This window comes from Sander vitreus, chromosome 9 (assembly GCF_031162955.1).
Source record: "Sander vitreus isolate 19-12246 chromosome 9, sanVit1, whole genome shotgun sequence".
Classification (NCBI taxonomy): domain Eukaryota; kingdom Metazoa; phylum Chordata; class Actinopteri; order Perciformes; family Percidae; genus Sander; species Sander vitreus.
Window position 1 is genome coordinate 5,524,837 of NC_135863.1, and position 21,554 is coordinate 5,546,390.

At 40.5% G+C, this 21,554-nt stretch overlaps 2 protein-coding genes across 3 annotated transcripts in view; one reads left to right on the top strand and one right to left on the bottom strand.

Annotated features, from left to right (window-relative positions):
* Window positions 1-106: 106 nt before the first annotated feature.
* Window positions 107-9,003, top strand: kng1 (kininogen 1). The gene is made up of 10 exons (XM_078258113.1): window positions 107-185; window positions 370-469; window positions 1,827-1,970; window positions 2,841-2,957; window positions 3,550-3,625; window positions 6,627-6,796; window positions 6,883-6,993; window positions 7,089-7,187; window positions 8,230-8,286; window positions 8,338-9,003. Exons 2-10 carry the CDS (start codon window positions 404-406, stop codon window positions 8,575-8,577), a joined length of 1,080 nt encoding a protein of 359 aa, XP_078114239.1. The 5' UTR covers window positions 107-185; window positions 370-403; the 3' UTR covers window positions 8,578-9,003.
* Window positions 9,004-9,480: 477 nt separating this feature from the next.
* The window catches only part of LOC144523110 (phosphatidylinositol 4,5-bisphosphate 3-kinase catalytic subunit alpha isoform-like), a 30,809-nt gene continuing 18,735 nt past the window's right edge, over window positions 9,481-21,554 (bottom strand). For both annotated transcript variants that reach the window (XM_078258436.1, XM_078258435.1), the window contains 8 exons: window positions 21,353-21,459; window positions 21,121-21,242; window positions 17,262-17,340; window positions 16,956-17,126; window positions 16,597-16,714; window positions 15,940-16,091; window positions 15,090-15,252; window positions 9,481-14,934 (listed from right to left, as the gene is read on the bottom strand). In XM_078258436.1, coding sequence (XP_078114562.1) covers window positions 14,827-14,934; window positions 15,090-15,252; window positions 15,940-16,091; window positions 16,597-16,714; window positions 16,956-17,126; window positions 17,262-17,340; window positions 21,121-21,242; window positions 21,353-21,459 — 1,020 coding nt within the window. In that variant the 3' untranslated portion in view covers window positions 9,481-14,826. The remainder of the gene's footprint in view (window positions 14,935-15,089; window positions 15,253-15,939; window positions 16,092-16,596; window positions 16,715-16,955; window positions 17,127-17,261; window positions 17,341-21,120; window positions 21,243-21,352; window positions 21,460-21,554) is intronic.

Genomic DNA, 21,554 nt, shown 5'->3' on the forward strand with positions numbered 1-21,554 from the left:
GTGTCCTCTGTGCCCTTCTGGCCCCTGTGTATGTGTCCATCAGTGTGTCATCATCTTTCTTATTATTCCCACCCACAGTTTCAGGAGAACTTCACTCAGACGTCCATCCCTGTGTGGATTGGAGTCAATTCTTTTTTCTCTTTAAGCCCGGCAGGATCAGCAGCAGGCCTCCACCTTCAGAAACTGTAAGTACTCTATTACTAAGAATATTTAAGTTAGTCTGGAAAGCATTATATTAAATTATCAGCCATAAATAAGATTTGAGATTGATCCACCTAACACCGCCAGGACCTGAAATGCACTTACATTGATAAACTGTGAAAGTGTTCATCAACTGGTGTGATATTTACCATTTCTTTCCCCTTGTAGCAGAACAGAGCCAAACATTCATCAGGATTAGACGATGAGGAGCAGAGTGGGGCTGTATGTGCTGGGCCTGCTGTGCCTCCACAGCTCAGTCTTTGGACAGGTAAGAGAAAAATATCAGCAATCATAACTTCTAACTGTTTTTCTGGCTTTAAAACCCGGATTACACTGTGAGAAGAAATGAACTATTAGGCTGCTAAGAGTTACTGCAGTGGTGGAGGAAGTTTTCAGGTCTTTTACTTGAGTAAAAGTAGTAATATCGCACTAGAAAACTCGCATACAAGTAAAAGGTCTGCATTCAAAACTTTACTTATGCAAAATAACACAATTATTTGCAAAATGTTGTTGAAGTATCAAAAGTAAAAGTACTCATAATGCAATATGGCCATTGTCAGGTCAATATATTATGTAAATTATAAAATTGGATATCAATATTTAGGCATCATGTACTGTAAGCAGCTTTTTAATACTGTAGCTTCGGGCTAACTGCTTAACTCATTTACAAATATGCATCATATATTGTAAGATGATCATGTTAATTGCAAATAAAAAAAACAAAAAGTATCCAGTAACTGTAGCTGTCAGTTGAATGTAGCTGAGTAAAAACGTCAACATCTTCCTCTGAAATGTAGTGAAGTATAAAGTAGCATGAACTGAGAATACTCGAGTCAATTTCACGTTTCTCAAAATTGTACTTAAGAACAGTACTTGTGTACATGGTTACCTTTTTCCACCACTGGATTGCAAGCATGATTTATCTGACATGTGTCTACAGATTTGGATCATTATGTGTCACGCTTGCAGTATCCTTTATTTTGGCTTTTGACCCTTTTAAAATGAAGCAAAGCCAACTTGACGTTGCTTCATTTCAATAAAGAAAAAAAAAAGTAAAGTAAAATTACTCAAGTAAAAGTAGTAATACAACACTAAGAAAATACTCCATTAAAAGTATTTTATGCTTAGTCTTATTTCAGTAAAATTATTGTCAGCACAAATGTACTGATGTTACACAAAGGCTAAATTAGTCATTGTGCAAAAAAAATGCCCCTTTGGAAGCTGCTATATTATATGTATGTTATTGGATTTATATTACTAATGCATTAAGATGGGAAAATCATTTTAATGTTGAAGTGAAAGGTAACTACCTTATATACTTTTGTACAGTTTAATCTGTGGCAAATGTGGGTGTCAAATATTTTACTTTGAAAGTATAAAGTAGCCGAGGGTAGAAATATTCATGTAAAGTAAAAATAGCACAAAAGTTTACTTGAGTAAATGTACTTTGTTACTTCCTACCATTGCTTGTCACAGGTTGTATTATTCTCATCAGCTGGCAGAAGAGTACCTTTTCCTTCTCAGATGGTTTCATTAAATAACAAAAAATATATAGGCCTTAGAAAAGTCATACTTCATTTTGTGCACCAGAAAAGCATTTTCCTCGATTTCTGCTTTTCCGAGAGGTGTTGGACGTCCAGCCCGGCATCCTGATCTTCTGTGACGACCCATCTGTGAAGATAGCCGTCAACAGCGCTGTGAGCAAGTTCAACAAGAGGCTGAGCACTGGATACAAGCTGGCCCTCTTCCAGATACTTACAGCCAGCAAGGTACAGTGATTGCAAAAAGGATGTGGCTTTCTGCACATTCACATAACCTGCTTCGTCTCAGGATATATCTTGAGTAGTCAAGATCCCTTAAAAGGTCCTAAAGAACAACTGCAACCTGATATCCCTATAAAATATCAAAGTGCAGAGAGTTTTTAAGTACTGTGGGTTTCTTTCAGGAATTATTACTTTTCCCTCTTGTATAGTAGCTTTTTTAGCTCCTCCTATACACCCACTGTCTTTTAAAAGGGGGAAATAATATAAAGTATATTATATACATACGTTTGTATAAATACACAGGAACACAGTGCTTCTTTTCACTGACAATGCACTGTATGAAATTAGTAATGAAAGTACTATCAAGCAAGGGAGACTCATGTAGGGACTCCAAATTGAACACAAATAAGGGTTTAATGTGAAAAATGCAACATATTGATTATGTACTGCGCTTATAGGAAATAAGGAAAAAAAATTGGCTGCAGGTAGAAATACAACAATGCATACAAATCTATGAGCATGTTTGTTTTTTGTGATAATAATGATAATAATAACTAATAGCTACAGTATCTAGTTTGTGTACAAATGCAGTGTGTAAAAATACAATATTTCCATCTGAAATTAACATTAACATTAACATTTTCGGATTTAAACAGATCCGATGGTTGTTTAACCTCCATTTGAAATCCACACGTCCAATCCAGAGGTGAAATTAGACGGTGATGAAACAATAGGAACTAAAGCTGTGGGATAATTACCAAGACATTCTGGGATAACATGTTTAGACCCTGTGTGTGTGTGTGTGTGTGTGTGTGTGTGTGTGTGTGTGTGTGTGTGTGTGTGTGTGTGTGTGCGCGTGTGTGTGTGTCTTTACAGTCAAAGAATGGCTCAGACTCGGTGTACTCACTGCAGTTCACCAGCAGGAGGAGTGACTGTCCAGCTGGGAGCAGCAAACCCTGGACAGAATGCAACTATCTGCCTAATGGACGCAAGGTAATAATGATGAGATGAAACACAGATGTTTATGTTCTTCTTAGCAGTGACGCACAATCTTTCCTCTATTCATCTCTGTGGAGAAAAAAATGATGGGTACAGTAATAATTTCCAATGCAAATACTTAAACAATGTTGCAGATTTCATGTGTACTCAAAGAGATTATACTGCTTAAAGATGGTAACAATAGTTAAAGGTGCTGTAGGTAGGATTGTGAAGATCCTGGAATTTGAACATCAACTTCTCAGTCCCTCCCCCCTTTCAGGTAAAGCCCAAATGGTCTCCTAAGCCCCTCCCCCCACAAGGGAGAATGAATGCGTGTGCATGAGCAGTGATTGACACGCAGTTGGCCCTGATTGGTGCAGCTGAACAGGGAGCGGTGAATTCTTGCAAACACTACAGGCTGTACGTGGTGCCAGAGGAGCTGGATTTTTTTTTTAATTACCTGCTTCATGTAGTTCTACTGGAACATAGGGTCAGTTTCAGCAAATATAACAGAAAGTTAGTTTTATAAGTCTTACCTACTGCACCTTTAAAGGTCAGGATCACACAGTAATCATAACCCTAACATTACATTCTATTAATCCTCCAGGAGCCAATTTCATGCAATGCCACAGTCTACATGACAGACCACACAGCAGACACTAAACAGGTGGATTGCCGGCTCGGTAAGTGAAAATAAACCCAACATCTAAATATTGTTTTTATAACACAAGTACAACCAGCAGAATTTGCTTCAAATTTAGTTAAAAAAATACTAAATAGTTCAGGAAATATGCCTATTTTGCTTTCTTGCCGAGAGTTAGATGAGAAGATTGATAGCCCTCTCATGAACATCTGTTGAATATGAAGCTACAGCCAGCAGAAAGTTAGCTTAGCTTAGCTTAGCATAAAGACTGAAAACAGGGGGAAACAGCTAGCCTGGCTCTGTCGAAAGGTAGCAAAATCTGACAAACAACATCTCTAAAGCTCACAAATGAACATGTAAATCTTATTGAATCCCTACAAAAACTAAGGTGTATAAACATTGTGGTTTTAGAGGGGGTTATATGTTGAAGGCTAACTTTACTATTTATTGAGCTGGAGTAGTGTCCATTGGTTGCCTGGCAACTGTTCCAGGCCCAACCCAGTAGTAACCTCCAGTAAAACCACAACTTAATGTTTTTACACTTCAGCTTTTTATCATTTTAAACATAAGAGATATAACATGTTAATTAGTAAGGTTGTTGCCTTTGGTCAGAGCCAGTATAGCTGTTTTTTTCTTTTTTTCAAGTCTTGCTATGCTATGTATAATAAACTAAGCTAAACTAAGCTTAGATAAGATAAGTTAACTGGCTGCTGACTGTAGCTTCATATTTGCCATAGAGATGCCAGAGAATCTTCTCATCTATCCATCAGCAAGAAAGTGAAATAGTAGGCTATATTAACCAAAACATCAAACTATTCCTATAAATATTACCAAAACTACTAAAATAGAATTTAAAGGGAAGAGTCTTTCTAGCTCTCAATAAACAAGATTATTTTAAGTAAGCTTTTTCAACTTGGGACCTCTTTTAAGATGCTACGCACAGACCCAGTGGCTCATTAATACTTATTAATTCTCACTTTTAAGTGATGCCTCAACCAGGGGTACTTGGCTCTTCAAACATCATCCCATATCATGAGAAACCAGTAAGGAATCTCTGGTGTACTAATAAAGTCCTCCATGACTCTGTTTATCAGAGAAGCATATTTCTCATTAAGAAAACAGTGAGTCATTGAGAAAAATGTACACTGGTGGGCGCAGGGCATATGAGGGGAGCTGATTGTGTAATATCTCAACACTGTGCAGATACGGAGAGCGCAATATTAACTTGTCACACCATAAAAGGCAGTGACAGTCTAGACTTTAATCTGTTTGCCTAACCAGCCCACTGGCCGACTACAGATAATAGAGTATATGTTTTTTCTATCCAACTTCCAAAATGTTTTGCAACATTTTAAGGCTCATCTTGGAAAAACACTTTGTGTATTAAAGTAGTTTTTGTCTGCTGCTTCTGTGGGGTCAGGTTTTAAAGAAATAAAAGTTGTGTGGTTTGAAAGCCGTGCTTTTAAAATATGTTAAGTAAACAGCACTTTCTTCCTTCATTAATAAAGCTGGTCTTTCCCTAAATTACCCCCCGTATGAAGAATTATATAGTCCTAATATTAACATACAGCAAAGTGAATTATTAAATATGTGCTTTTGATTCTCATTTTTTAATTTTTCTGTGACACTTGGCGGTCGAGTTGCATTGTGGGTAATGTATGCACCAGGTTTTGACAAGGAAGAGGAACACATGGAATAAAAAATACGATATCTGATGTATTGATTTTGATCTTCTCACTATTGTGAGTCTGACAATATTATAGAAGTGCAATGCTAGTATGGTCTAGCCACACTGCCTATCTATTCTGGGATAGGGGAAAAAAAACCTCCGGCTTGTTTGTATTTCTTTAAACCAATCACAACCATCATGGGCAACACTAAGCCCCGATAGCGCGTGACAGTGAGAGGGGAGGAACATCCGGAGCGTGAGAGACACGCTGGGTGTCAGGCTTTATGCCAGCAGTGTACTTCTGTTGAGCCAGACTACCTAGCTGAAAATTGAAGTATGGGGATATTAAAAGTCATTGGACTCCAGTTGAAAAATAATACCAGCAGCTTCACTAAAACATTATTCTTCCAGCTGAAAAACATTAAGTTTGGCCCTTCTTGACTTGTCATGTTACAGAAAGGTTATATCCTGCCTTTATCTTTAGCATTATGGATTATTGTAACACACTTTGTTTCTTCCCAAACAATCTATAAACCTCAGTTCATTCAGAACTATGCTGCTGTTTTACCTGCTGCTGTTTTTCATACCTGTCAACATTGATTTTTAATTATTTGTTCTTGCAATAAATAAATGCATAATTGAGAAGAAAAAAAAGTGTGTGGGAATTCAACATTTTCTTTTGCCTTATGTCATTTTCCTTGTCTATCACGTTGAAGGAGTTTTCTTACACACAGAGAGCTGTGAATTGACCTGGGTCACATTATATTGCAAAATGTTCCATCATGCACAGTCCGCTCATATTTTGTTAATATATTAGAAATCACTAAAGGGAAAAATGGAAATGTGGCTTTCTCTAATTAATTGACTTCAAAATATTAGAAAAGCAACTTTTAAACAACTTTTAAAGATCAACACATCACCTCTCTATCATACATCTCACCATTAAACATTATTTTCATTCATTCATTTGATTGTTCTGATTTGAACTTAACTTATTCTCCTGTTAACTTAAAATCTTGAGTGCTATTTGTATCTGTTCATTATGTTTTATTTCTTTCTTAATGGAAAGCACTTTATACATATATGCTAATCAGTATCCTAACAGATGCAGTAGTAGTAGTAGTAGTAGTAGTAGTAGTAGTAGTAGTAGTAGTGGTGGTGGGAAATAAGGGTCAATGTTTCCTTAAATGCATAGTTAATATTGCCTCTAACATCCATTGATTTAGTATTGTTACTGCATTGATTAAGGATAATATAAAAAAAAGAATAAGCCCAGCATATATGAGGTGACCATGCAATGAATGTCCTGAGCCACAACCATCCGATGTCTCCTCATTCTTTCTTTTTTCCCCACAATCTTTCTCCTCTCCAGACGATTACATTATTCCAGTGAGAGCTTCCTGTTTGGGCTGTCCTCAGCAGATCGATTCCTACTCAGAGGACCTTAAAGTTCCTCTTTCCATCTCCATCTCCAAGTATAACTCCTTGTCCAACTCTACTCACCTGTTCGCCCTGCACAGTGTTGGCCACGCCACCAGACAGGTAGAGACTGGGTGATATAAGGAGAGGGGAAGTGGGAGGAATGTCAGGTGTTTCTTTTCTACCTACTGTCTGTATGTATCCCATAGGTGGTCGCAGGCTTCAGATTCAAGCTGAGGTTTGATATGAAGAAGACCACCTGCCCCAAGGATGAACACAAAGACCTCAACGATCTGTGTGTCCCAGATGAAGAGAATTTGGTAAACATGAAAACGAAACACATTTTACTGCTGACATAATGTAACCCAGGCTTATTTGACCTGGTGTGTCTCACTGTGTGTGTTTGTGTGCGCAGGAGTTTGCTAACTGTAACTCTACAGTGGATGTAGCACCATGGAGATTTGAGGTCCCACAGGCACAGATAGTATGTGAACCAGGGATAATGCCTACCACGGTAAGACCCACTTTTCAACAAATGGTCAATAATGAGAGCATTAGCCCCTTTAAAATATCCAATAAAGACCAGGACAGCTACTAATATTACCCTATACTCTGATATACTGTATAACGCGTCCTTGCCTGCTTAATTGTACTTATTATTCAAATGCCTTTATTGTATTTTTGTACGTGTGAAGCACTTTGTAGCCCAGGTTTTAAAAAGTGCCATATTAATTAAGTTTTACGTACTTACTTATGTATTGGCTCCCATGCAGTGGATAATCAAGTCTTGTATTTTCTAACATAACCTTGAACCCCAAATAATATATATATATATAGATATATATTACCTTCCAAACTCTTTGGATACTGAGCCACATGCACACAGCTTTGGCAGGTTGAGAAATCCTCGGCAGACCAGCAGGTCTTAGTTATTGTTGCTCAGTTAGGATTGGACAATAATTGTTTGATATAGAAGTTTAGTGGAAGGGAAATTTAGCCGCAATAGTTGATTTGTTTTTGGACACTTATCTGGCAGAATAACTCAACAGCAAGCAGACAAACCCAGAGCCCTAACATACTGACAATTTAAATATACAGTGAGCAACATTCACATCTGAAGTCCAAAATGAAGACAACATGCTGAAAGGTCAGTTCTGAGTAATAATACAAGTAGTACAAGAAGTATGAACGTATTAACAGATACAATAGTATTTACCAAAAAAAGATAGTGCTTTGGGTTTTGGAAATTGAAATTATACACAAAGTAAAGCTTCTAATAATAAAAATGTGTTGCAGAACGTAATGTTAGAACAATTCTGCATAGAAACGCCACTTTGGGTTAGATATTTTTGCCTGTGTGACATTGACTGAGAGCTTATGTATTAGGTAGTAAGAGTGACAATACCATAAAGATAATACTTTCACTGTGTAAAATGGGTTATGAGCACATTGGGAATTTTGTCCCCATTTTACTCCTAAAAGGTACGCTACACTTTCACTCTAAAATTGAAAATTCTTCAGTTAGAAAATGTGTCTTAATGTATTCTTTTCTTCAGTTTTTTACCAGGCGCCGCCCTCCTGGCTGGTCTCCACTCAGGAGCATTCTATATGATGTTCCATCTCCAGCTCAATCTCCGTCTCCAACAACACTACCCTCGACTAAGGCTTCAGCCAAAGAAGAATCTTCTGAGGAGGACACCACAGTCTCCAAACCTTCCATCTCCCCTGACGTGGCCGCAGAACCTGTGATTGACAGCCCCTTCTACTGCCCGTCCAAGCCCTGGAAACCTTTCAATGAGGCCAATCCTGCGATGCCTGCAGCTCCTACGAAGGCTGCCACAGAGGAGGCCACCACTCTGCCCTCAGCAGACTGGACCTTCAGTGATTCAGACCTGGCGGCATAAATTTATCCTCAAGGGAACCACGTTTATATTCAAAATAATCTCACTTGTCACACTCTTCCAACAGATTTTGTTTTGTTTCGTCCTATATTGGATGGCATTGCAGGGATTTTTGGAGGAACATCTCTATGGGCTTTATGCGGATTTAAAAAGCAAAAGGGTTAATTTAATAAAATAACCAGTTAAGGGGACAAAGGAGAAAGCAACCTTTTTCTGGGGCCATGTAACTCCTCGGGAAGCATTGGAAAAAAAGGACTGAAATGATGACAGAGCTCTAGACTGATCCTATTAATTGCTGGTTAAGCGAGTAAAACTTTTCTTTGATTAAAACAAAGTAATGAGTGATTGAGTGCCCTCAATGGTGATTATTATAGAGATGTGAGAAAATGGAAAAAGTACATTGGAAATCTGTCATTCTCAAAAGGGAAAAAAATCTACAATAAAATAAAATAAAACGTTCTGTGTGATGGTTTTATATGTGAATATAAATGCAGCTCATTAATAATGGTTTTCTTTCTGTAAACATTTCCTGTACTCATTTCCACCAGGACAAACAATATTCAGCATTCAGTTTTATCACAAGATACAAAGTTCAGACGTGTATGCGTTTTCACCCGACACAGTGTCCCATGACCTCCACTAACACAGTAATGGCACTTTCATTGACCCAAATGCTCTTTTAGATCTTTTAGTGTTATTGTTCTTTAAAATGAATAAACAATCAGATTCAGTCCTCCAGATTCCCTAAATTCCTTTTTTCAGGAGTGTGATAAAGTGGGAACCCTGGAAATAAAACTAAATCAATAATTGTAACTGCATTACATTATTCAATAAAGTAATATTTCGTAAAGAGGCCTGTTATACAGTCAATTTGCAAGAGTGGAAAGTGCGAGAGCAAACAGCCGGTTAAATGTTTAACACATTTATTTGTACTTCTTCACAGAACACTCAGATGACCAGTCAGTCAGTCAGGGTACAAATCTTTACTCGATGACCAGGGAGCCAAAATGAAATACAATATACATTTATAAATTAAAGAAAATGCAGATTATTGTTAGGATGATTAAACTGTTCCTACGTGGAGCAAACTTAAGGCATTATTTCATAAACATCTGTCTGGCTGCCTCCAAGACTAAAGTAAAAAAACAAACAAACAATGTAGCAAGAAGAAGAATATTCATCTTTACCCAATGTCATGCAGATAGGCTGTGAAAAACAATACATCGGCCCATTGTACATTCATTCATAGTATAGGTTAAGGTTCTGACAGCATGGTATGTTGAGGAATACCCTATAATGTAGTTCAGAACACTGCATACAAAAAAATAACATGAAGCCACAGACCATTTAGTTCATTTCTCTTTGAAGTGAGAATTTAGGACATTTCAGGAGCGTAAAAAATGATGACAAATGATCAATAATCTTAATGATTAGTCATATTTGCTCTTTGAATGAAAGTCCTGGGTTTTAAACTGTTATACGACAGCTTTCTAAAAACACAATTTGTGTTAAAGAGACTGTAGAGTAGACTAAACCCTACAACACCATTAGTTGTTTGTTAAATAGCAATTACCCGTGACTCACATTTACGTTTATAGTGGCTGTAGTAAATAAGATGGGAGCAAAGCAGTAAGATGTTGACGAAGTATAAAAGCGGAAAACTCTGCATAAGAGGGCAGGTTGGTTAGAGTGGTGAACGGGTCTAACAAACACAGGACTTTAACCCAGAACTACGTCACGTTCTATGTCACATGTGTGAAGTAACATAACCAATGTACTGATTTCAACCCCAAACACAATCTTTATCTAAACTTAACTAAGTTGTTTTTGTTGCCTGAACCTAACCAAACTGCAACCATTTTATGTTAATGACAATTTTAAAACTGCGACTGTTAACGTTTACATGAGGACGGGAAACGCTCCTGTGGGTCCGTTTTCCTGCTACCGCCAGGGGCGTTATCTTATGAAGAGCTTACGTGGGTCGTATGAGATAGTGGGAGGACTTGTTGGAGTTTTAAAAAAAACAGTCTGCAACTGTGGATTTGACAGTGTTTTTAACTGTTCTTCAGAAACAAACACAGACCTATTCACTAAATATACATAGGGACAATAAGGTAAACACCTGTCCATCAGGAGAACAAACAGGAACATTAACACCCAATAACAACTTCTCGGAAAGCCATAAAAAAACAACAAAGGCTTCACAAAAGTAGTATTTACTGCATCGATATTGCATTGAATGGCATTACATATTCTGGGTGTTTATGTTATTATGTCCATGTCCATGATCAACCATTTCCAACTTCATCTTACTTAGTAAAATAGCAGGTACAATGATTATGTATCATTATGTGATACTCAACTGCCTGCAGATTGTTGATACATACAATCAAACAGCTTTGTAATTATGGCCCTGTGTTTTCATCTTTGAGCTTTTTGAATTGTAAAATAGATAAAGCATGGGTGTCATCAAAGCCCTCACTTAAAGAAAGATAAACTAGTGCAACAGTTTATATTCTTGCACCCATTCAGTGCCAAAGTTGGCGAGCAGGAGAACTTTCAAGCAAACAAACATAATATGAGAAGATGTGAGAACTATGACTTAGCTGCTGGACATATTTCTGATGAATTTGAGGCTGAGGATGAAGATCTAAGATTGTTAAATCTTTTAAATCTCGTAGGATACTTGGTCATAGTTCTGACTGCACCCGATCTTATAAATTTGTACTCAAGTACAACCTTCATAAGTTCAAGAAGTAGGTGCCTCTTCACTCTGAAATGTAGGACTGTGGCATAAATAACAATTACTACAGGTATCAAACAAAAAGCCTATACACAATTCTTCAACCTTAATGCTTACGTACAGTACAATATATATACGCACACACACGCTCTCACATTCAGTACTAGATAGACACTGCACTTTCCCCCATCTCAACTTTAAACCAACAAAATACAGCTGTGGTTCTGATTTGTGACGTTTCAAGTAAAAAATGTACAACTTAAAGTTCCAGCTCGTTCATGATTTCTAACAAACGATGCAAAAACAGCATTCTCCTTCTCTGGCACAGACAAGCCAGTGGGGGGGGGAGGGGGCAGACACCAACATTTCCATAGTTAAGTGTCTTCACACACATACACATGGACATGTACATACATACAGTGTGGATTTTCATTGGGGCCTGCCAATGAAGCTCTGCAACCGGTACAGAAATACCATTAATGTACACAAACACACTCACACAATCAATTTGGAAGATACATGGGAGAGGATAATAAAGATAACACTACAGGTTTGTCACACATGAAGCCCGCCATAGAAAAAGAGGTTTGACTGTAACTATACATACATACTGCTTAATGCTTCTTTAAAAGGTAAATTATCATACATATACTGGTTATGCTGCTTGAAAACATAAAAAGATGAGTGCACATAAGGTCAATGTTAGTAATGACATACATTCTAGCCATTAACGCTGCAAGGATATATGACATCACAGACGTGCGCCAGAACAGACCACCACTTTAGCTTTTAAATACAATTAACAGTTGAGCTGACAAAGTGCTGACTTTCTTTTCTGCAGGCAGATTGAGTTTCATACTGTAGCTAAGTAAAATGCTACTCTAGCTATGAGCACATCCAAATGTTTTTTCAGGTACATTACGAGGGTGTCGGGGGCTCATGAGGCTGCTCTGAGCCATCTTTAATTAATACATTCTCTCCTCAACAAAGCACAGCGTACAAGAAGTTTCAATTCAACGGACAAAGCCGTTGAGTTTTCTGCCACTCAAAAAACACCTTTTGTAACAATACTTTTAGAGAAAGTTACCTATCTCAAAATTCAAGGCGACTATGGTCTGCTTTAAAGACACAACGAAACCAAAATGCATTTATCAAGCTGTAATCCTGCACCCATGTTAATTTAAATGATGGTTGATTTAAAGTATTTATTTCCTTTTCTCTTTCTGTAACATATTAATACATTTTCGATGACTCATCTGAAACTCACAGGTGTATTAATCCAATTAAATGTGATGATTAGCTATAAAACCGCACTTAACTGTTGGCTAATGGTTCATTGTAGCTAGCAAAGTGAGAAAATACCGTATACTGAGGTGTGTGTTTGGATATCAGTTGGCTAAAACTTTGTTTACATTTCCAAAGAATACGGCTGAAGACTTTTTTTATTAGTTTTGCCCTCATCCTCTGTCTCCTGGCCCAACAGGAGAGAGGTGTGGTTGGAGAGTCCTCTACAGCGGTGCATTACTCTATTCGCAAAGCCATAAGTTATTTTGAAAGGTCCAATCAAATCTGAAAGATTTGTTCAAATTCCTCTCGCGACTAAATCTCGCCCACATGCACTGTTTCACTTGCTTCACTAAAGACGCTTTAACTGTCATTTAACTGTGACTTTTAAACATTTGAAAAAGCTGCATGCTCAAATGTTCCTGTTGGGGAAAATCTGGAAATGAACAGCGCATGGCAAGAGGGAGCTTAGCTCAAATACTGACAGAGGTATAGGCTCAGTGAAAGGTGTTATATCCACCACAGATGTCTGATAAACACAAGTTAAAATGCACTTTGTCCATGAGTCGGCAAATACATTCTAATGCTCTAATGATATGCTAAAGACCAACAACCTCACATTGTTAGAAATTTTTAAAAAAAACTACAAAAACAACAAAGGTCAAATCTAGCTTTCCATGTTAATAGTGCTGTCAAGGTTGGCTTACAATATCTTGTTTAGGCAGTTTGTATGGCTGAGCAGTGTGCAGTGTTGTGGAGTGTTGTGCTGTGACGCCAAGGCATTTTATCAACAGGAAGACGTGACATTCCCCTGGGCTTCTGCTTGCCAACAAAGAGGCTTAAAATAGGTCCCATTATTCATAAAATATGAGATTGGCACTTTCATTTTTACCAATTTGCATCCACAAACAAGTACATTTTTACAAATTCCAAGTAGGGTTGCAAACTAGCCACAATAACACAAATTGGGTGCTCCTGACAATTTCAAATGAGATATTTAACTTATAAGTGATGGAGGCAAAAAAAAAAAAAAAAGGCATCAGCAGTCTTAATTTACGAATATGAGCAAAACCCTTGGGGAAAAAAGGGGAAAGCTGTTGCACTCATGGTAGTCAGATGAAGAAAGCAAAAAGGTGAACACAAATACAAAAACCTCTAAATGTATTTACACAAACAATGATGTGTTTCTGGAGAGCTGAGTTTTACCTGTGTCGAAACTGAAAGAAACTAGATACATAAATAAATTCAAAAAGTCATAATAAATCTGTATATCATTCCGGTATTTCTAAGTGCTTTTTTTGATGGAGAGGCATCATCACCCTGAAGTTTATGCAAAAGTCTAAAGCTGCACCACCAACAAATGTTCCCAAGGGTGGAGTGCTTTATAATAGAGGCCGTTGGAGACTGTAGAGCTGTGCAAAACAGCCCAGAGACTCTTCTGCAGATATTGAGCTTTTCAAATGAACTCACAAAGGGTTACAAGGTGGGAAAGCTGACACCAAATCAGCTCAGGAGGGCAACTCCACCACAAATATGGTGGAAGACTGTGCAGTGGTATTCATCATAGAAGCCCCCATACTCCAGTAATCCTGCACTGTGCAACAAATTTGAGTAACACTTATCACGTAAGATAATTCAGACTGTTCCTTGTGCCCGCTATCTTCTCAGCAAGTGATAAGATTTCTTTTTTAAAAGGTTCCAAACCACCTCCTTCCTGGGGTGGAGCCACAGTGTAGAAGTAATACAGCAGAAGAGCAGCACGTTGAACTTACTTTGTGGCTACTTTTAAAGATTGGCAGATACGTCTTCTTCACGTTGTTTTGTCCAATTTGTGTTTTGCCAACAAGAGCAGCAAGGTAAGAGGTACAACTTCTTTCATTACCCAGTTTGTTCCCATTGGGGAAATGAACAGATGAAGCATAGTAGCCAAGGAGACGAGCATCGGCCAGGTAGGGCACATCTTCACCAGGACGTAAGGACAACGCTCTCTTGTAGATAACAGAACAAGTAGAAGGTAGAGTTAGGAAATCAAGACTACGGAAAAGGGCAAATGATTATGGCAAGAAAATGCAAAAAAAAAAAAAAAAAAAGGAATCTTGTTTAGATAAATAAAAATGGCACTGGTGTTTAAAAAAAATTAAATTAAAATTAAGCTGCAAACTTCCATGATCAGTCGGCTGTAAATCCATGATGGGACTGGTGTTTTTTTGTTTGTGTGCAGGAGATCAGTTTAGTGCATGCTGTCTAATCGTGTGGAATATCCAGTCCATCTTGGTGGTCCATCCTCCATGGTGAGCATCATTCATCTGTTTCATAAAGTAGTCCAACGCCTCCTGCACGAAGCAGAAAAAAATAAAAGAGATACACAGTATGAGTACATGCAATAATCCAAGAGAGGTTTTAGAAAGCCAAATGTAAGACTTGAGACTATTTAAAGACCCCAAATAAAGAATAAAATGGATATGAGCACAGACAAAAGTCTTATTACCTGTTCGCTTTTCTCCAGGGCCAGCGTCTTCCTAATGTAGGCAATGTCATCAAATGACTGAAGCTCAGGCATGCCAGAGCCCAGCATCATGGAGAACAGGTTGATAAAGAGGTTAGCATGCTGCCGGATGGCCAGGTAGGCTTTATAACACATCTCCTGGAACCTGGAGGGAGATGGAAAAGGGAATGTGACAAAGACATACAAAAAGTGAAAATGCTTACATAGTTTGTTAGTGGCTGTAGTGCAGGGAAATCACAGCAGCATCAACAAGAGAAAAAAGAAAGAATGAAGCTCAGTGTTGAGCAATGACACCCACCCAAAGCCAGGTGAGCATGTGTTTGATTTCTGAAGACAAACAGACTTAAGGGCTGTGACCGTTTCTGCAAAAGGTGACAGCAAGCCATTTCATAAACAATTGTCGCTCACAAACAACCTTGTCCTACAGGGCTAATGTATGGGTTGCAAGTATTGGGTTTGTTTTGATTACAAATACGTGTCAAAATTAAAGCCACAGAAATTGCATGTTGCAAATTTTGTAAAACAGGCCTCAGACCAGCTTGCTAGACACGAAGGATGCTTGCAAATCGCTATGTTTCTTATGTAATAACTAAGGCAGTGATGAGTTTTCAAAGAGCCAGCATGGTTGAGACAGTTGGGCAAGTTGAGTGGAAACTTACCCAACTGAAGGACGTGAAGCAAGAACAATGCACTGTGCTGCTTTAAAGTAAAAATATGAATTAAAACATCCATTCCAATATATTTAAATAGTATTTGGGGGTCAATCAGCCAACAGACTGACTGATATTAGTTGCAGGTAGCAGATAAAAAAAGAAGAAGATGAGAGCAGTACCTCTCAAACTCTTTGGTCTTTGCACACTCCTGGGATCCCTTGCTGATGACGATGAGGAAGTCTTGCGTCAGCACAAAGGGCACTCGCTCTCTCTTGTAGCCAAATTTCTTCTTCTTATGATCCAGGAAATGGCCAAAATCTATATGAAACAACTGGAAGGGGGGCAGAACAAAGAAGAAAGCAGGAAGTCTGAGTTTAGTAACTCTCTTTAACAAGTAAGCCTCCTCTAAAGTAAAATCTATATATACTGTAAACACACAGGAAAACACAAGGCATCGACACCAAAAGTTATTTTACAAAAATGAGTCTAGCCATTTAGACTGCTGAGTTTTGTATTAAACGTATTCATTTGATCAAATATGTACTGGACAATAACATATCCCTAATACATTAATTTAAATGGAGAAAATAATCTACATTAAGCAGGCTAGACGGAGAAGCTTTTAAAGTTATGCAATCAGATCTTATTTAAATCTTACTAAGATCCCACTAGAATTGAAACATTGTGCAGTTTAGTCATTATGTGTAAACTCTGCATGTATGTGGTATGTGGTCACATCTCAAATAGTTTATGTATAGCATGTGTGATAATCGTAACCTGTCCACCCTTGACCATAACTGTGTGCCATGTATGGACTGTAGGCCTATACAAGTTACCTGTCCATCATCTTTGACCATAATGTTGCTGTTGTGTCTGTCTCCTATCCCAAGGATAAATGTAGCTACACAGTAGCCAGCACAGGACCTTGTAAACAGATCCACAGCCATGTCATACCTGCACACACACACACACACGCACACACACACACACACACACACACACACACACACGCACACACATTAAAAACAATTTAGAAATGAGAAAATGTTTAAAAGTAAATGGGCTGTAACTCTAAACGATAGCAGATTTCCCCTGAGACATTAAGTTTAGGCTCCCACAGATGTTGTACTTTAATCTTCAACACTGTTTAATGATGCAAAAAAAAAAAAAATAATATCAGGAGAGAAGAACTCACATCTCGCCCTTGTTCTTGTCCCTGAGCCACTGATGCAGAGTGTTTGAGTTGAACTGCAGGGCTCCTTTCAAGCCTCCTTTACACTGAATCTGCATGATGGTGTGGGAGCTGCGAACCACCTCAATGAGACCCACACAGTCTCCTAATGACAAACAGCCGTAAGGAAGCATCCTGAAGACACACAAAACAGATTATTTTAGCCCCATCAGCACTGAGGCAGGAACAAGTTAGAGAATTAAGAAATTGAAGCAGAGAGATACAGAGAAAAAGAGAAATCTAGATTGAGATAATATGAGAGAGTAGTACCGTAGGTCCAGTCCCTGATTCTGCCAAATATTCTCCATGATTTTAATAATCTGCAACGTCAGCATATCCTGCCGCAAGTCTGCAACACAAACCCACACAAGAACGGCAGTTACATCCTGATCCTGACAGATTATACACATATACACAACATGATTATGATTATAGTAGACAACCATTACCAAGAAGCTCAGCAGCCTGTAAACAGCACTTTGCAACTTGTGACAACATTTAGCTAATTTTTAAAAGTTTCATTCATAGGGGTTATCCAGACGCGTTAGATGGTTTGTTGACGCAGAACCAATCGAGAAGCCGTCATTGGAAACAGTTTGAAAAAGGGCAGACACTTTCAAAACAATACCTGGCAGGTGACAGGATGAACCACCTGTCTATCAGTCAATCTCTTGCCAGAGCAAGTCAGGAGAAGAGCGAAAAAATCTTTTCCATTGAGAAAAGCCTTCAATGCCATTTTTTACTCTTCTTTCAGTGAAGAAATTCTCTCCAGTTCTGGTATAACTGATGCAATTGCAGAATAATCTACACTAACCTCTTTAGGAGCCGCCATTGTTTTTTCAAACCAACAGTTGCCTCTCGTGTTGTCGCACACACCTAAACCATGCTTATAGCTGCCAGTAGCTCCTCACAGGACGCTGATTGGCCGAAAAAACGGACGTCTGGAGACAAACGCATACCTAGTCTCACATTGCCAGACCTATCTTAACAGCGCTGGGTCAGCGCTGGAGTATGGTCTGACTACACTGCTTATCTATTGTGGGATAGAGAGAAAACGCTCTGGCTTGTTTGTATTTCTTTGATCCAATCACAACTGTCCTTGGCGGCGCTAAGTCCCAGATGCAGCAACATTCCATCCATCCATCTTCATCCGCTTATCCGGGGTCGGGTCGCGGGGGTAGCAGCTCCAGCAGGGGACCGCAAACTTCCCTTTCCCGGGCCACATTAACCAGCTCCGACTGGGGGATCCCGAGGCGTTCCCAGGCCAGGTTAGAGATATAATCCCTCCACCTAGTCCTGGGTCTCCCCCGAGGCCTCCTCCCAGCTGGACGTGCCTGGAACACCTCCCTAGGGAGGCGCCCAGGGGGCATCCTTACCAGATGCCCGAACCACCTCAACTGGCTCCTTTCGACGCAAAGGAGCAGCGGCTCTACTCCGAGCTCCTCACGGATAACTGAGCTTCTCACCCTATCTCTAAGGGAGACGCCAGCTACCCTCCTGAGGAAACCCATTTCGGCCGCTTGTACCCTGGATCTTGTTCTTTCGGTCATGACCCAGCCTTCATGACCATAGGTGAGGGTAGGAACAAAAACTGACCGGTAGATTGAGAGCTTTGCCTTCTGGCTCAGCTCTCTTTTTCGTCTAACGGTGCGATAAATTGAATGTAATACCGCACCTGCTGTGCCGATTCTCCGACCAATCTCCCGCTCCATTGTCCCCTCACTCGTGAACAAGACCCCAAGGTACTTGAACTCCTTCACTTGGGGTAAGGACTCATTCCCTACCTGGAGAAGGCACTCCATCGGGTTTCCTGCTGAGAACCATGGCCTCCGATTTAGAGGTGCTGATCCTCATCCCAGCCGCTTCACACTCGGCTGCGAACCGATCCAGTGAGTGCTGAAGGTCACAGGCCGATGATGCCATCAGGACCACATCATCTGCAAAAAGCAGCGATGAGATCCCCAGCCCACCGAACTGCAACCCCTCTCCACCCCGACTACGCCTCGATATCCTGTCCATAAATACTACAAACAGGATTGGTGACAAAGCGCAGCCCTGGCTGAGGCCAACTCTCACCTGAAACGAGTCCGACTTACTGCCGAGAACCCGGATACAGCTCTCGCTTTGGTCGTACAGAGATTGGATGGCCCTGAGAGGGACCCCCCTCACCCCGTACTCCCGCAGCACCTCCCACAGTATCTCCCGGGGCACCCGGTCATACGCCTTCTCCAGATCCACAAAACACATGTAGACTGGTTGGGCATACTCCCAGGCTCCCTCAGGATCCTTGCGAGAGTAAAGATCTGGTCCGTTGTTCCACGACCAGGGCGGAATCCGCATTGTTCCTCTTCAACCTGAGATTCGACTATCGACCGAACCCTCCTTTCCAGCACCTTCGAGTAGACTTTACCGGGAGGCTGAGAAGTGTGATACCCCTGTAATTGGCACACACCCTCTGGTCCCCCTTTTTTAAAAGGGAACCACCACCCGGTCTGCCACTCCTTAGGCACCGTCCCCAGACTTCCATGCAATGTTGAAGGCGTGTCAGCCAAGACAACCCCTCCACACCCAGAGCTTTAAGCATTTCTGGGACGGATCTCATCAATTCCTGGGGGCTTTGCCACTGTGGAGTTGTTTAACTACCTCAGCAACCTCCACCAGGAAATTGATGCCAATCCCCCCTCATCCTCCAGCTCTGCCTCTACCATAGAGGGCGTATTAGTCGGATTTAGGAGTTCCTCAAAGTGCTCCTTCCACCGCCCTATTACCTCCTCAGTTGAGGTCAACAGCGTCCCATCCTTACTGTACACAGCTTGGATGGTTCCCGCTTCCCCCTCCTGAGGTGGCGAACGGTTTTCAGAAGCACCTTGGTGCCGACCAAAAAGTCCTTCTCCATGTCTTCTCCGAACTTCTCCCACACACGCTGCTTTGCCTCTTTCACGGCAGAGGCTGCAGCCCTTCGAGGGCCCTTCGGTACCTTGCAGCTGCCTCCGGAGTCGTCTGGGATAACATATCCCGGAAAGACTCCTTCTTCAATCGGACGGCTTCCCTGACCACCGGTGTCCACCACGGTGTTCGTGGGTTACCGCCCCTTGAGGCACCTAAGACCCTAAGACCACAGCTCCTCACCGCAGCTTCAGCAATGGAAACTTTGAACATTGTCCACTCGGGTTCAATGCCCCCAGCCTCCACAGGGATGCACGAAAAGCTCCGCCCGGGAGGTGTGAGTTGAAAGTCTGTCGGACAGGGGCCTCCTCCAGACGTTCCCAATTTACCCGCACTACCCGTTTGGGCTACCAGGTCTGTCCAGAGTCTTCCCCACCCCTGACCCAACTCACCACCAGATGGTGATCGGTTGACAGCTCCGCCCCTCTCTTCACCCGAGTGTCCAAAACATATGGCCTCAGATCAGATGAAACGATTATAAAATCGATCATTGACCTTTGGCCTAGGGTGCTCTGGTACCAAGTACACTTATGAGCATCCCTATGTTCGAACATGGTGTTCGTTATAGACAATCCATGACTAGCACAGAAGTCCAACAACAAACAACCACTCTGGTTTAGATCAGGGAGGCCGTTCCTCCCAATCACGCCTCTCCATGTGTCTCCATCATTACCCACGTGCGCGTTGAAGTCCCCCAGCAGAACTATGGAGTCCCCAACTGGAGCCCCATGCAGGACTCCACTCAAGGTCTCCAAGAAGGCCGAACATTGCACTTGCAAAATAGAGAGTGGAGATAGCAGAAGGGCAGGGGCAGCCTGCGTGTGAGACGTGCCGGATGTCAGGTTTTATCCCCGCAATGTACATCCGTTGAACCAGATCACTTGAAATATGACAAGATGGAATTTTGTGTTGTATGTGATCCCGCAATATGTGAATATGTTAAAGTGTATGTCGTCCAAATCTTTGAACCTGTTTTACAGGTTTATGGCAAATGTCATGTTTTGAGAGTCATAGGCACTAACAGTATCACATCCATAAGATAGAAGCTTCTCATAATCCTTAGTATTTAGGCTTGTCATTAGGCAAGTATAGTAGTATAAGCAAGTATAACAATGTATTTGGCAATGACACATTTATGTTAAATGCTATGACATTTCTTTGTGTGTGTGTGTGTGTGTGTTACCATCTCCATTTTTAAAGATGATCTCATTGTTCTGAAAGAGCAGCTCCGACATGATGTCAGGATTCTCCCAGTTGAGCCACAGCGGCCTCTTTGCGGATGACATGATTCTGCATTCATCTAACCTGTACACAAATGAATTCAAGCTATTACATTACATTACCTTTACACACACACACACACACACACACACACACACACACACACACACACACACACACACTACTGTTTGAACCTAAGGTTTCCCAATTGATGTGCAGGGTTGAGAGGAGAGGTGTAGTTCTGCAGAGCATCCATGTAGTCCGGTCTCTTCATCTGGTCCACAAGAAACCGCATCTGGACCTCCACAAGACACACACACATGAATTTGCATATAAATGTGTGCGCATACAACCACAGATACCCACACATCCACAGAGAAATCTTCTAAAAAATAT

What these genes read in the sequence shown, in the direction of transcription:
- kng1 (XM_078258113.1), top strand. Translation starts at nt 404, where the DNA reads ATGAGGAGCAGAGTGGGGCTGTATGTGCTGGGCCTGCTGTGCCTCCAC. An exon ending in ATCTGCCTAATGGACGCAAG is followed by an intron (nt 2,958 to 3,549) that starts GTAATAATGATG and finishes TTAATCCTCCAG; the next exon opens with GAGCCAATTTCATGCAATGC. An exon ending in TCAGGAGCATTCTATATGAT is followed by an intron (nt 8,287 to 8,337) that starts GTTCCATCTCCA and finishes CCCTCGACTAAG; the next exon opens with GCTTCAGCCAAAGAAGAATC.